Source organism: Podarcis tiliguerta (assembly GCF_965153285.1).
Source record: "Podarcis tiliguerta genome assembly, chromosome: 3".
NCBI lineage: Eukaryota > Metazoa > Chordata > Lepidosauria > Squamata > Lacertidae > Podarcis > Podarcis tiliguerta.
This window is the reverse complement of record NC_139536.1, coordinates 72,952,954-72,967,732: the sequence shown is the minus strand read 5'-3', so window position 1 is coordinate 72,967,732 and position 14,779 is coordinate 72,952,954. Positions and strand designations below refer to the sequence as shown.

Below are 14,779 nucleotides of genomic sequence, written 5' to 3'. Positions count from 1 at the left end.
GTGGAGAAGGGACATAGTTTTGTAATGCTGCCCTCATTTAAAGCTTCCTGCATGTAATAAACTAGAACAGTGCAAGAAGGCTAGCCTAGCCATCTCCCTAATGTGCTAGGATAATCACATGTAGGTACCACTTTACATAAGAACAGCACCATGCCTCATACTAATGCTTTTCTAAATGTCTAAGAGATGCTGCTGCAGGGGAATTTCTGTGTTTTTTCCTTAGGATATAGGCAAGGATGAGCTCCCCCTTTAAGCTAGAATCCCAAAATGCAATTTAGACACTAGAGTCATGAGTTTTATCACTTACCTCCCATCCTTTCAGTTAATGAAGATGACTTCTCTTTCCTATACCAAGGGCTTTGGGTAGTAACTTCAGTTTTCACCCATCCTCTTCCTTGCCTGGTTGTAGCTGATTTTCAGCCCCAGACCAGAATCTGCCACCTTTCTCCGCACCCAACATTCCCCAATTTGCAAATATAATGTCAATGTGCTTCAATAACTTAAACAGGAGAGGGGGGAATGAGAAGCTCTACACCAATGGCTTGACACCATTTTCCCTCAGCACCAGGTAGCACGGCCAATAGCCAGGAATGATGGGAGCTGAAGTCCTGCAACATGTACAAGGCAACATCTACAGGGAGTTGCACATGGCCAGAAACAGCAGAGCCTTGACCTAAGTGAGATATGCAATTCCTAGGATATCCTCCAACACTACCACCCCAAACCTGTACTTCAGCAGACAAGATATGCAGTCTGCTTTGCTGAAACGGCAATGAATGGGAGCCACAACAATTTTTCAGCACAGTCTTAACATTTGCTCACAAACTTCAAATAATAAATCCATTTTCATCCTTTTGACATTATTTGTACCACCTTTATTTTATGAGACTGAAAGTAGGACACCAAGGACACCCCATACATCAATGCTCTGAATTAATGTTAAGATGTTCTACTGAACAGGTATTATAAGCTACACAAGTCTGAAGTTATACATTTGACATTTCTATATAGAAATATGTTCTTGGTTCTACAGCTAAAACCAATGCAAATTCACATTGTTAGGTTAAAAGAACAAGAAATCGATTTTTACTTATGATCCTTTTCATCAAACACAGGAAGTGGTCAGGAAATCAGTAGGCATGGGGGTGGGGATTTTGTTTTGTTTTTGTTTTAACTATTTATGTTGTGCTTTTATTCTTTTTTTAATCTTGTGAATTGCCTTAAGATGCCTTCAGATGAAGGATGGTATATAAATTTTAATATAATAATAATAATACCTGTGTGCACACATGTATTATCTTATGCATGCCTATGAAATGGAAGGAGAGCACAAGCACACAAGCATAGCATCAAGGCTAGGAGTTTCTCAATCTTTCTGGAATAAAGAGGACCAAAGGACAGATAGCACTGATTCAGTTGGAGTGTTCAGTTCCACTGCTATTAAAGGGCACAGAGGATACCTGTAGGCTTCCAGATGGTGTTCAACTACAACTACCATTACTACACTGGCCATGCTGACTGGCGCAACAATTGAAGGACCACAGTTCCTCTAACACTGGAGTACAAGTTGACAAGTAGCCAGAAGGAGAGCTTTTAAGAATCAAGAAGAGACAGGAGGGCTGTGCGTACTCTTTTCCGACCAACCACACCTATGCATAAACCCCACTCCCATTCCACCATGGTTCATTGCTAAGACAGACCATTACTACTCCAGGTCAAAATGAACTTGGGTTTGCTTTTGAAAAGCTGGTTTTCATCACAGTGAATTTAGGACTAAATTCACATTGGTGTTCTCTAGCGGTCTTCCATCATACTAAACCAGGGCAGAGCAGAAGAGAGGACCAGGAAAGTGAATGACCCACGTGATCTGCTCCTAATTTCTGTACTGGGTTCCAATCCAACCTGGGCCTAATTGTCCCACTGACAGCAAGACAGGCAGATTTATACTCCATATGCTCCATATGCTCCATATCCTCCAAATCTCTTTATGAAAGTAATCTCAGCAGTCAAACTCTGAACATCTTACAGGCACTGAACATCCTACAGAAGTGATCCTCCTCTGGCCTGGCTCATGTTACCCAAAGCAGTCAGGCCAGCTGTGAAGGATGTGATTCAGTTACCCCAAAAGGTAGCTCGTTTCCAAGCAAACACTGGATTACTTTACAGACTACACAGGCTTGCTGGCAGCAGGGAACCTGGTTGCCACTGGCAACTAGATTTGGCCAAGGCGACCCAGACATTTCCTCTTGCAACCAGGTGGATCAGAAACCCCAATTTAAAAGATTCCCTAGCAACACAAGTCAAATTCTTTAAAAAACAACAACCATTCAATATGATCACTTCAACACTTCAAAACCTTAGCACTCAGCTCCTCCATTGCTATCTTTTTGGTACACAATCAGGACCCAGTAAGTTAAGAGTAGATAGCCCATGCTCAGAGTGTGGCCTTCAATTTACTTTTCCTTTCCCAGATGCAGAGTGCTAAAGTGAAGTCTATATGTATTGATCTAGAAGATTCATATCCCAATTTTTGATCAAATTATTCTCAAACGTTCTTAGATGAGATTTTAATAATGTGTGTGCACAACACACAGGAAAAGCCACACAATCCAGCAAACCTTAGTCCCAGCCCAGTATGCTTCCCCTCAGCCCTGTGGTCCAAGGGCAACAGACAGTAGGAACAGAGTGTTCTTTCTGGCTGGGAGGCAGGTGGAAAGAAAGCTTTGTGTATTTACAGAAGAAGCTGAGGTATGCTGGTGCCTTACTATCAAATTACTTTGCAATGATTTTGAAGACTATGCAAGATTGCTTACATTAAAGGTATTAGTGGGGGAAATAAGGCACTTTATTAATACTTGAAGATCAAATATTATATCACATACTATTGGGGCGAATTCTGCCAGTAAACATCTCTTGCATTAGAAGCAGAAAGAAAGGAAAGAGGATATAATGAATGTGCCCTGGCCTGCACTGTTACGTGCAGCAATTATGTAGCGGCCGGGGTGGGGGCAGGTTGTGTGCCTTGTGCCTTTGTTCAGTTAGTCTGTAAAAGGGAAAACAGTGATGATTATAGGCATCATGGTGCCTGTGGCTTTTCTAAAGGTACCTATCTGGTATTACACCGAAGTGGGGAGATATTTGGGGTATTAAAACTGTAATCCCAGAACTGAGTTTTTTAAAGGTGTTCACTCCAAAGTTTCAGATTAGAGATCCGCCCCCCCAAAAAGGTGGTTTTTAAAATGCAAGGATAATAAGATAACAACTTTTGAGGACTCATCTGCAAAGCTAGCCTAATTTCATCATACCGTTAATATCCTACAAATGAGTACCATATTTTTCGCTCTATAAGACACACCCGACCATAAGACGCACCTAGTTTTTAGAGGAGGTAAACAAGCAGCAAGAAAGCAATGCAAAGCCTCTTGAGCGAAGAGGCAGGAGTGCTCCAGCTGCGCTCAAGAGGCTTTGCGTGGCTATCCCTGAAGCTAGGAGAACAAGAGGGATCGGTGCACACCAATCCTTCTTGCTCTCCTGGCTTCCGTGATAGCTGCGCAGCCTGCATTCGCTCCATAAGATGCACACACATTTCCCCTTACTTTTTACGAGGAGAAAAGTGCATCTTATAGAGTGAAAAATACGGTAATTATGGATATGCACAGGAAAACAGGTTTGTGGATGATTAGGAGCCTTTTAAATGTTGCGGCCTTTTGTTCTGCAAGACTAGACTACAGTGTGGCTCAGTCATCTACAAATACTATCCCACTTCTAAATTACCACTTACCTATTTGTTTGGAAGCTTGTAGTATTGTCTTTAAATCTTCAAGTATGGATTGTTTGTTTTCCTTGGCTGAATTTTCATCAACAAAGCTAACTATTTTCTTCCAGGTAAGACCAGAGTTCAGTTGTTCTTCTTGCAATTTGGTTCTTTTATTCTGAAGATATATATATAACACAAGTAGTCAGAAAGGTTCATTTTCTTTGAAAAAGGGTATTCTATATGGTAAGAAAAGGAATGTTTTCAAATACCTCCAAACGCTATCTACCTATTGCTTAACAGAGCTGAAAGTTCCAAATGCTAGCACATTATTCATGTGTTAAAAATGATTACTTTTAAAACAACACATAAAAATCTAGTGATAAAATTGCATGCTTGAATCTCACACTGTTCTATTAGTCATTTCAGCATTCATCACTCTTTAGCCATTCCTTTAAACTTGACTGGGAGAAGGGGGGAGGCAAGGAGAGTAGCTGTTACCAGGTAGAGTTTAAAGCAGTGATGGCCAAACTTGGCCCTCCAGGTGTTTTGGGACTACAACTCCCATCACCCCTAGCTAACAGGATCAGTGGTCAGGGATAATGGGAATTGTAGTCCCAAAACAGCTGGAGGGCCAAGTTTGGCCATCACTGGTTTAAAGCACTAGTAAGAGATGAGCTTTGGGAGTAGCTTTAATTCTGAACCACTCTTCACTTATGGCTCTATGAATCTGGGTTCTAACCATAGTTAAGGAGTAGGTCTGTGTTCAACATATTGCTAAGTGATGGGCTAATTTTATCCAAGGATTATAGAATTATAAATTATAGATTAACCCTGGCTAGCGAGTATAGTTTTAACTGTTGTTTATAAACCATAGTTAAGCTGAAGGGCCAGGTTTGGAAAATCAACTTTAGCTAATGATTAACTAAATCATGGCTTATAAACCATGCCAATCTCTAATGATTGACAATGGGATTCATGAATCATCTTCTATCTAAAATTTGACTTCTTCCTATTTTTTCCCCTGCCCAATCTTCCCCTTCCCCAAACCCCTCTCCGATTTGGGAAACTCTGAAATACAACTGACTGATCCATCCTATACCATTTCCCCCCTTTTTCAAAAGGACCCCACTGGAGAATGTAAACAATTCTCCTTCTCCATCACTGATACTACCCTTCATTCCAGCAGCCAATCACAGTCCCTTTTTGAGATTCTTTCCATTCTCATGCAGTTTAGGGGGGGGGGGGCTGCTATTGCCATAAAAAACAGGCACCTAAAAAAAGCTGCACAGATTATTATTAAATAGAGCTAGTATTCCAACTCTTCTTTGAGAGCCATCAGAAGATTATTTAAGAAAAAATGCATTAAAGTGCTGTACAGTATGTTCCTTAAATTTATGCTATATTAGTTGTTGCTGATGCTTGTTTCAGTGAATGGATTCTCTTTTAATGGTTCATTTAGTAGTGCACTTACACAATTTCAAATGACATGAAAAGAGAGGGCCAAATTGATGCTCTAGTTATAGTGATGAAAGAATGGAATAGAGGTAAGATTAGAGGAGTTACTCTGGGCTTATAGCGACATGACGGAAATCAGAATCAGCTCTGAAGTGCTTGGGTAGGTGTACGCGTAGGCGTAGATGGCATCTCAGTATCAAATTGCCAGATGCCAATTTGTTTCTTTTCAATTTACTTTGAACAGAAGATGCCATTGGCTGGCAATGACTATTTGTGCTATTTTGCCTTTTGTTTCAGGAGTGTCTGCTATTGGTTAAAAGTTTTAGCTTTTCACTTTCCACAGATATCAGCAGCTCTATCGCCATAGCCCATTAAAAACAAAGCAAAAGGATTACAGTGGTACCTCTGGATGCAAACGGGATCCGTTCCGGAGCCCCGTTCGCATCCTGAAGCGAACGCAACCCGCGTCCACGAGTCTGCGATGCGCAGGTCGCGATTTGCCACTTCCACGCATGTGTGTGATGTCATTTTGAGCATCTGCGCATGCGGCAAAACCCGGAAGTAATGCGCTTTGTTACTTTCGGGTCGCCACGGAGCACAACCCGAAAAGGCTTAATCTGAAGCAACTTCAACCCAAGGTATGACTTTATTTTCTCATGTATGCCCAGTGATGTGGGTTTCCCAGAAGGTTTTGTCTGTTTCAACCTGCCACTTCACTCATGAGCCTGGTAAGACCTCAGATCTCATGGCATCCCCCATGGTCTGCCTAATTTGGCCTAGGAGCTAGACGTTATACTTGCCTGCACTACAGATTACTGGTTGGCCAGTGACAAACTGAAGGTCAGAACTAACCCATAGAATGTCACACACTGGTATGTCCACAGATGCTAGGAATGGAAAACTGCAGAAAAATATTGCACGCACATACAACTGTGTGACATTAAAATGACTTTTCGAAGTTACAAAATTTATGGCACTACTGCATCCCTTCAGAGCTCTATCCTCTCCTGTGTGAGCTTTAAAAAAAGATTAATGGGTTTTTTTGGGGGGGGAATAGATAAAGCACATAATCTGAGGCAAAGCTGTTGACAAAATGACTGAATATAATACGCAACTAAAAACATTAAAATAATTCTCAATATTTAAGTTTTGAACAAATAAATTACCGTTAAGTCAGCAGATTCTTCACTGTAATCATCTTGTTTAGTGACATTTGAAAAGGAGCGCAGGGCTCCTGTTAGGCGAGGAAGGGCCATTTATTACCCATTCAGTGATCCATATGATGAGACATTAAATTCATCTCCAACAGGTAAACCTCGAAAAAGAACATCAAAATCACAGTTAAGTTTTGCCAGTGCTTTGGGAACTTCTCAGTTTAAGTAAATAAACTATTTTATGCAAACAAATGGATGTACACTCAGAGCCTCTGTCTATAACCTATGAAAATTCTTAAAGAATAGGTGAGATCCCTACAGACTGGAGACAGGCAAATGTTGTCCCCATCTTAGAACCGTACAATCATAGAATCATAGAATTGGAAGGTACCCTGAGGATCATTTAGTCTAAACCCCTACAACACAGAAATATGCAGCTGTCCCATACCAGGGATTGAACCTGTGACCTTGGCATTATCAGCACCATGCTCTAACCAACTGAGCTATCCAAAAGATATCTTCAAAAAGTGGGGGGAAAGAAAACCCAGGTCACCAACTAGTCACCTTGACATCGATAGCAGGAAAGGTCCTAGAGCACATAATTAAACAGTCGGTCTGTGAGCACTTAGAAAAGCATGCTATGATTATTACAACCCAGCATAGTTTCTCGAAAGAAGTAATGTCGCATGAATCTCATGTGAAAAGAATCTAGGGGTCTTGGAAGATAGACCACAAGCTGCACCAATAGAAGTATAGTGTCCTGATCAAGGGAAATAATACTACTGCTCTATTTTCCCTTGGTCAGACCATACCTGGGGCTGTATGTCCAGTTCTGGGTACCACAATTTAAGAAGGATGTTGACAAGCTAAACCGTGTGCAAAGGAGGGCAGCCAAGATAATCAAGGGTCTGGAAACTGAGCCTTATGAGGAGCGGTTGAGGGAAGCGGATATGTTTGGCCTGGAAAAGAGGAGACTGAGAGGAGATATGATAGCCATCTTCAAATATCTAAAGGGCTGTCACATGAAAGATGGAGAAAACCTGTTTTCTCCTGCTTCAAAGGGTAGAACCCAGACCGATGGCTTCAAGTTACAAGAAAGGAGATTCCAACTAAACATCCGGAAGAACTTTCTGACAATAAGAGCTTTTTAACAGTGCAATAGACTCCCTTGGAGGGTGATGGATTCCCCTCCCTTGGAGGTTTTCAAGCAGAGGTTGGATTGCCATCTGCCATGGTTGCACTGCAGGGGGCTAGACTAGATGATCTTCGGGGTCCCTTCCAACTCTGCAATTCTATGATTCTGTGTATAGGATTGTACTTCGTCTTAAACCAGCAGGCAAGAACTTTAGCAAAAAATAATATAACACAAGGAGCATTATAAACTTATTATAAATTGATAAATTCATTTTCACTAATTAACAGATAAAGCATACGTACATGCACTGAGTAGGCAGATAACATCAGGAATTTTATGGTACAGCAGCAGCTAAGTCATACTGTGCCAATGACTGAATACATTTCCTTAGGCTCCAGCTGTATTCATATTTACCGGGGAGTAAGTCCCATTGAACTCAATGGGGGTGACTGCCAAGTAGATATTAAAGGACTACATTATTAACATCTGATTTATTACGTGGGAATGATAAGTCTATCCCCAAAAATCAACACATGTACACAGACTTAGAATACCACCTGTATTTTTGACAGAGAATAGCCACAACTGATACCCCACCAAATTTCAAGCTGTAAAAGTTATTTTACACTTGGTATATAATCTATAAAATGGAAATCATGTGGGCACAGCAGCCTTAGATACTCCAGTAGAGAAGGTTTTAGTAGTGAATGATGAGTTGCTGTGGCAAAGCCAACCTGATGCTGCCTTTACATTGTACATGCACCACAATGAGCTCCTGCTGCCTTGGCCCTCCCCTTCTCAGAAAGCCCCAGCAACCTGCTGTGTTGAGGAGCAGGAAACACAATGGAGAACCGCATTCTCCACCTTACCAACCATTCCTAGAAGGTTCCAAAGTCTAAGACAGGTATAGGCAAACTCGGCCCTCCAGATGTTTTGGGACTACAACTCCCATCATCCCTCACCACTGGTCCTGTTAGCTAGGGATGATGGGAGTTGTAGTCCCAAAACACCTGGTGGGCCGAGCTTACCTATGCCTGGTTTAGGATCACAAAATGCACACAACATTGTATACTTGGTAGCAACTTAACATAACATTGGCTCCCTGCCAACTGCAGTTTGTAAACTGAGATCCAGGCTATGGAAAATGCACTTCCCTCATTGTCTGGTGCATTTTCCCCATTGCCCTCCAACCATATTCAGGATTAAACATGATTCAGCTTTACAGTTTCACCTGTACAAATCATGGTTAACACTAACCAGGTTGTTCCTTAACCATTTGAAAATATGTTTCACTGCCCAGGGTAACTTGTTTGAGTGTTATCATAGTCAGCTTTGGGGCAGATGTAATACTGAACTGTAATTATGGCTAATGAGGGGATAGAGATTTGCACCAGATGGAAGAACAGAGTTAAGTATGTGTTCCCAAGGCTGGCTCTGAATTTGTAAAATACACAAAGCCAACATTACATCTTCACCAGGTCAATCATGGAAAGGAAATGTCCATGATTTAAGACATGCTGATTTTGTATGCATAAATACATACAGGACTGCATTAACTCAGAAGAGATGTGGTGCCACAAAGGGCTACAGGAGCAAGGAAAGTCACCTCTCATTGCCCTTCCACCAGTGGAAGCCTCCCATGAACAAAACTCTACTCATGAAATACTCCAACCACCAGGAACAAACTGAAGATCCACATCAATATCTTTTCCTTAAAAGAAATTGTTGAAACTATCAAGCAACTGGAAGACTTCAGCACCCGGCAAATTGAAAAGGCTTAAATTCTTCAAGCAAGACTTTAGCAAGCCAAGTGAGTAGGGAACAAACCCTGCTTCATGTCATCATCTCCAAAGCAAACCAAATAACTGTGCTCTCGAATAGCAATAAAAGTAGTAGGAATAAAACCTGCATACACATACCTAAGGCCAGTCACCAAGAACTTCCCAGGTTCCTGTCTCCCCTTTCCTGGGCATGTCATTCTCTCTTATCATTGCAATTTTCAAAGCCATAGAGAACATAAAACTCTTTTAGCTACTCTGCTAACTGAAGAGCTTTTCTCATACTTCCTTATGGCCTTGGATCATGCAGTACTGGATCACCCACTTATAGTCAAGAGACTTTTAATGCTCCTGCAGAAGAGCACATTCTTTACACCAACAATTAATTTTCCATTTTGGGGACTACTTGCAACCTAGGATTTTTCCAGCCTTTGCAAAACTTACACAGAAGAGATTTTAGTTAGACGGATAACATGTGGACATGATGCTGTTATCAAGTCCTTTTGTTCCACCTTCATTTGTCAAGTCTTATTTGGTCCAAAAGCTCTCTGGATGGAAACGGAAGTACCACTTGCTTTACTCAGCTTTTCCTATCCTCAGAAAATTTTAATGGAACTTCACTACACAACCAGTTGAGTGTCTATTTATGGCAGAATAAGCTGGAAACCAAAACAACTTCAACAAGAAATCAAAAGATTAAAGCAGCACATACCTTTCTTACTGATATTAATAATAGCTTCTCTTGCAAAATAACACTAATGTCTGCAAAACGCCCAAAAGCTACTTATTAGTAATCTTTCACCCACTATGTCTGCCTTGTTTTCATCTTACTATAAACAACGGAACCAAAAGACTACTTATTGTATTCCTACTTAACCTAATTTGTAGGTTAAGAACTTAATTCGTTCTGGAGGTCTGTTCTTAACCTGAAACTGTTCTTAACCTGAGGTACCACTTTAGCTAATGGGGTCTCCCGCTGCTGCTGCGCCACTGGAGCACGATTTCTGTTGTCATCCTGAAGCAAGGTTCTTAACCCGAGGTACTATTTCTGGGTTACTGGAGTCTGTAACCTGAAGCGTCTGTAACCTGAAGTGTCTGTAACCCAAGTTTACCCAAAATGTAAAATATACATTAAAATGCAAGATTCAGCAGCAAGTGTGACCAGTTTATCAGAAAAGACTACAATTAAAAAGCAAATAGGCATAATACTAGCCTTAAAAGGAAAAGGTAAAGGTACCCCTGACCATTAGGTCCAGTCGCGGACTCTGGGGTTGCGCGCTCATCTCACTCTATAGGCCGAGGGAGCCCGCGTCTGTCCGCAGACAGCTTCCGGGTCATGTGGCCAGCATTCTGGCGAACCAGAGCAGTGCACGGAAAAGCTGTTTACCTTCCCGCAGGAGCGTTACCTATTTATCTGCTTGCACTCTGATGTGCTTTCGAACTGCTAGATGGGCAGGAGCTGGGACCGAGCAACGGGAGCTCACTCCGTCACGGGGATTCGAACTGCGAACCCTCTGATTGGCAACCCTTGACTCAGTGGTTTAGACCACAGCGCTTTACATATTCTTAATATAGGCAGCTGCCTTATACCAGGTTAGACTATTTTACAACTAGCCCAGTGTGATCTACTCAGACTGGGAGGTTCTTGCCAGTGTCACTGGTAAAGATCTTTGCCGTCACCTGCCCGATCCATTTAACTAGAAATGCCATGGGGCATGTAAAGTGTGTGTTCTGCCACTGAAGTACCTCTGAGCCTCCCCAGATTATATAATCGGGAGTATTGAGAACACGTTTTATGTAGCCTGAGTAACAAATATACCAAAGGTGACCAGTCTTCATTGGCTTGATGGCCACATTCACTCTGGGGCTGCATGTCAGCAGTGGGTGTGGTCAAAAGTGGAAATGGCCACCCACCCTCTTGCACACCTCTAAACACACAAGGGTATAAAACCAATTTCCCACCTTTTCAGCTGATCCATGCAGATGAACTAACTGAGAAGCAGCAATCTGTGTGGAATAGGACTATTTCTCCACTTAGCAAATAATCAATGTGATGCACAGGGAGGAAGTGATGTTGAGCTCTCTGCTGACTCGTGTGCTGTATCTACTTTTTTCTTCTACAACCACTGCCAAAATCAGTGGGGTGGGGTGGAAACTGCTTGGAGATGCGTTAAATTAGAACCTTATATAGCACCTATGGTGGGGGCAGTACTATTAAAATGCACTATTTGGCTCAAGGCCCTCTACTTTGACTTAGTCACTGGGAGCCTGAATGGGGATGGGGAAAAGTAGCAAGTCATGACGTCTTTTTCCAACTATCCACCTATCCGCAAGTAGGAAGCCCGGGGCTCTGGCAGGCAGCCCGATTTAAGAGACGTCAGGCTCAGTTTTCCTTTAACTTGCAATGCCAGTCGCTTACCCCCCTCAGCGGTGACAAAAGCGGTCCCTTGCTTACTTGTTGATCTGCCCCGTTACCCAATGGACTTTACTCCCAAACGGCCACGAACAGGACCAGAGAGAACTGGGAGGTTTGCCTGCAATAATAAACACGACCGGGACCGAGAGGCAACCGTCACACCGAAGTGTCCCTAGACCAAAGTCGCACCCGAGTAAACGGGCGCGCAGGGCTGGGCTATAAAAGGCTGCGATCCCCGTCCTCTTCCTCGGGAGCGTGGCTACAAGAAGGGAGGGAAGCCACGAGAAGCGAGGGACGGGCCGGAGACTGTCGCTGCCTGGCTCCGATCCCGGCGGGAAGCCCTGCCCTGGGGGCGTCAGGGGCTCAGCAGGGCTGAGTCTTTCTCTCTCCCTCACACGGAGGGCGCCTCCTGCTCAGCCCCCAGCCGAGAAGCGGCTCCGTCCGGCGGCAGCTGCTGCCCGGCTTACCTTCTTCGCTTTGCTGCCACGCCGCTTCTCTCCCATGGAGGGCCGACGCTTACTATTTCGACCCAGCCGCTTCCGGGTTCCTCTCCTCGCGCAGCCGCGTTCCTCCCCTTCCGCCGGTTTTGCCGGCTGGGCCGAGGGGCGCCGCGCCGCGTGCGGAAAGCGCGGTGACGGCGGCGCTTCGGCCGAGGCGTCAGCCAATGAACGTCCCCTCGTTATGGAAGGCTCCGCCCCCTCTCCTCAAGACTTCGACGTGCGCAAACCGCCCTCGGAGAATCCGACTTTCTCTTTCGTTTCCTGATGCGCCCCGGAGCTGAAGGCTGCCGGCAGGAAGAGGGGAGGGGAAATCCTGGTTCCGCCTCTGCTTGCGGGATAATAGTGGCAGCTGCCTATGTATAGGGAACAAGCGAAATTCAGAACTGTGGCCGAGCTGCTTCCCAGTTGCCAACCGCACGTTCTGCGTGCAGAAGATCCCACGTTCAATTTCTGGCATCTCCGGGTGGGCGGGGTATAAATAAGAAATTATTATTAATTATTATACTAAGGTTGGGAATGACTCGTGTCTGAAACCCTAGAGATGCTGTCGTCAGACAATGCTGAGCTAAATGGAACAGTGAATGGTTTGACTCGGTCTAAGGCACCTTATTGCAAAGAGTGGTTGGAAATAAGTTTTTGTTTTGTTTTTAAAGCACCCAAAACTTTAAATACAGATTAAATAGGGGGAAGTGGGGATCCAGGCTGCCGTTTTGATGCTAATGACATTGTGTTGACACTGCAAAAAAGTCTGTGACTCCACAATGAGCAGGCATCTGGAAGCAGAGAGAGAGAATGATTCTCTGAAACATCTTTCATAACAATCAGGAACTGGAGCAGAAGATGGAATTTTCCACTTTTTAATGTCAATTTCATTACATCGATTATGAAGGCCTGTCATGTGGGTTTACCTATTTAGGAAAAGGTATAACTTGGATTTCTTGACTCGGGTGACTTTAACACATTTCAGGACATTCTTTGAAACATTCCAGCTATGCATAGATCTGCAGAGCAAGTCAAGCCGTTTGACCAATGGATTTGAGCATAGTATTGTGACCAGAGATTGTAATTAATAAACTTCCTTAAATGCCTTAAGGCTTTTCTCCCTTCATACACTCTGCATGACATCAAAGTTTGCGTCTTAAGTCTATATGTTCTAATTTTAAAGAGAAAAAACTCTTGATTCCACCACCACCCCACATAGCTAGTTTGGTGCTACCCTATTTTTACTATACTTGTCTTTCAGTGGGTTTTATGTAAGTAGAAAAAAATATTTCTCACAACTTTTTCTTCTTAATTTTTCAAAGTTCTATATCTAAACACTCTCTCGTGTTACAGCCAGGCTGCTGTCCAATATATAATAGAACTGAAGCTCCAGCCAAAAGAAAAGCATGAATGACAGAGGTGATTGTGGTGGGGAGGGGAAAGCAGGCAGATAAAGCCAAATACACAGGCTTCCCTTTGACAGAAGACGTCTGTTCAGATCACAGTGTACAGAGTTTAGTGACATGACGTGCTGTTGCTTGATATGTCAAATGTGTCACCACGACTGGACTACAATTTTAATTCTGCAGTGCACTATGTGGAAGACTTCCACTATTAAGCTACCAAATGTGGGGGATTTTTTCCACTTGTTTTCCATTGGTTTGTTTTAAAGTCACTAGGTGCAAGATTCAAGTTTTTATTTATCAACCACCTATAGGATCCACAGCTTAATACAGTATTAATAAAAAACTGCCTTTCCCTCCTATCCTTCATACATTTCCTCTGCCACAATTTTATTCTAGCTTGTTTGACATAGTCTTATGTCTATATCCCGTGTCAGACTCAAATACTTGTATTATAATTTTATTAAAAACATAATTTATTATTATATTCATATATTCATTTGTGAATTGCATCCCATGAGATGTCCCAAAGTGATTTGCACTATACAATTTAATACATAATTTATTTACTTTCATGTACCTTACATTTTCAGTTTGTTAATTATTTGAATAGGTTTCAGTGACTATAAAGAGGACATTCTATGCCCTTTTAAAATGTGTTAGGGGATTATTGGGTTGTTTTTATTTTTATTATGTATTTTGTATTTTATTCTTGCACTGATTTTATTCTGTTAACCGACTTGAGACCTGTGGATACAGGGCAGTATAATACTACTACTACTACTAATAATAATAGTTGGAGGCTACCTATAACAGCATGCCAGGTAATACAAAGCTGGCAGAAGCCAGGCAGTACAATGTTTACTAGCAGCTGTTAGTGCTGCAAAGGGTGAGGAAGGTAAAAGCCTCCTTTCATGAGAGACAACAACCTGCCTCCCATTGGCCACCAAAGGCATAATGCACTCCAAAGTCCCCCTTCTAGCTAGAGGAAGACATATGAGCCTAATTTCTAGACCAGCTAAGCCAGCTCATTTAACAGAAATATCAGGGCGCAGCAGCTCAAATTTATACTTTGAAACTTACTTTTTTTCCTAAATGAAAGCTAAGAGTCTGGACCCCTTTCTGGTGTTTTGCAGTCCTGTACAATTGACTTATTTGCACTTCCATAAATATGTCTCTGCCACATAAGAATATGCCTC

At 42.6% G+C, this 14,779-nt stretch overlaps 1 protein-coding gene across 2 annotated transcripts in view; it reads right to left on the bottom strand.

Moving 5' to 3' along the window:
• ASCC3 (activating signal cointegrator 1 complex subunit 3) overlaps nt 1-12,321 on the bottom strand; it is a 199,323-nt gene extending 187,002 nt beyond the window's left edge. The window contains exons 1-3 of one of the 2 annotated variants that reach the window (XM_083433415.1): nt 12,163-12,321; nt 6,379-6,530; nt 3,782-3,932 (exon numbers count right to left, since the gene is read on the bottom strand). In XM_083433415.1, coding sequence (XP_083289541.1) covers nt 3,782-3,932; nt 6,379-6,468 — 241 coding nt within the window. In that variant the 5' untranslated portion in view covers nt 6,469-6,530; nt 12,163-12,321. The remainder of the gene's footprint in view (nt 1-3,781; nt 3,933-6,378; nt 6,531-12,162) is intronic. The other variant, XM_083433414.1, reaches the window with a different exon arrangement.
• Between the last annotated feature and the right edge of the window lie 2,458 nt (nt 12,322-14,779).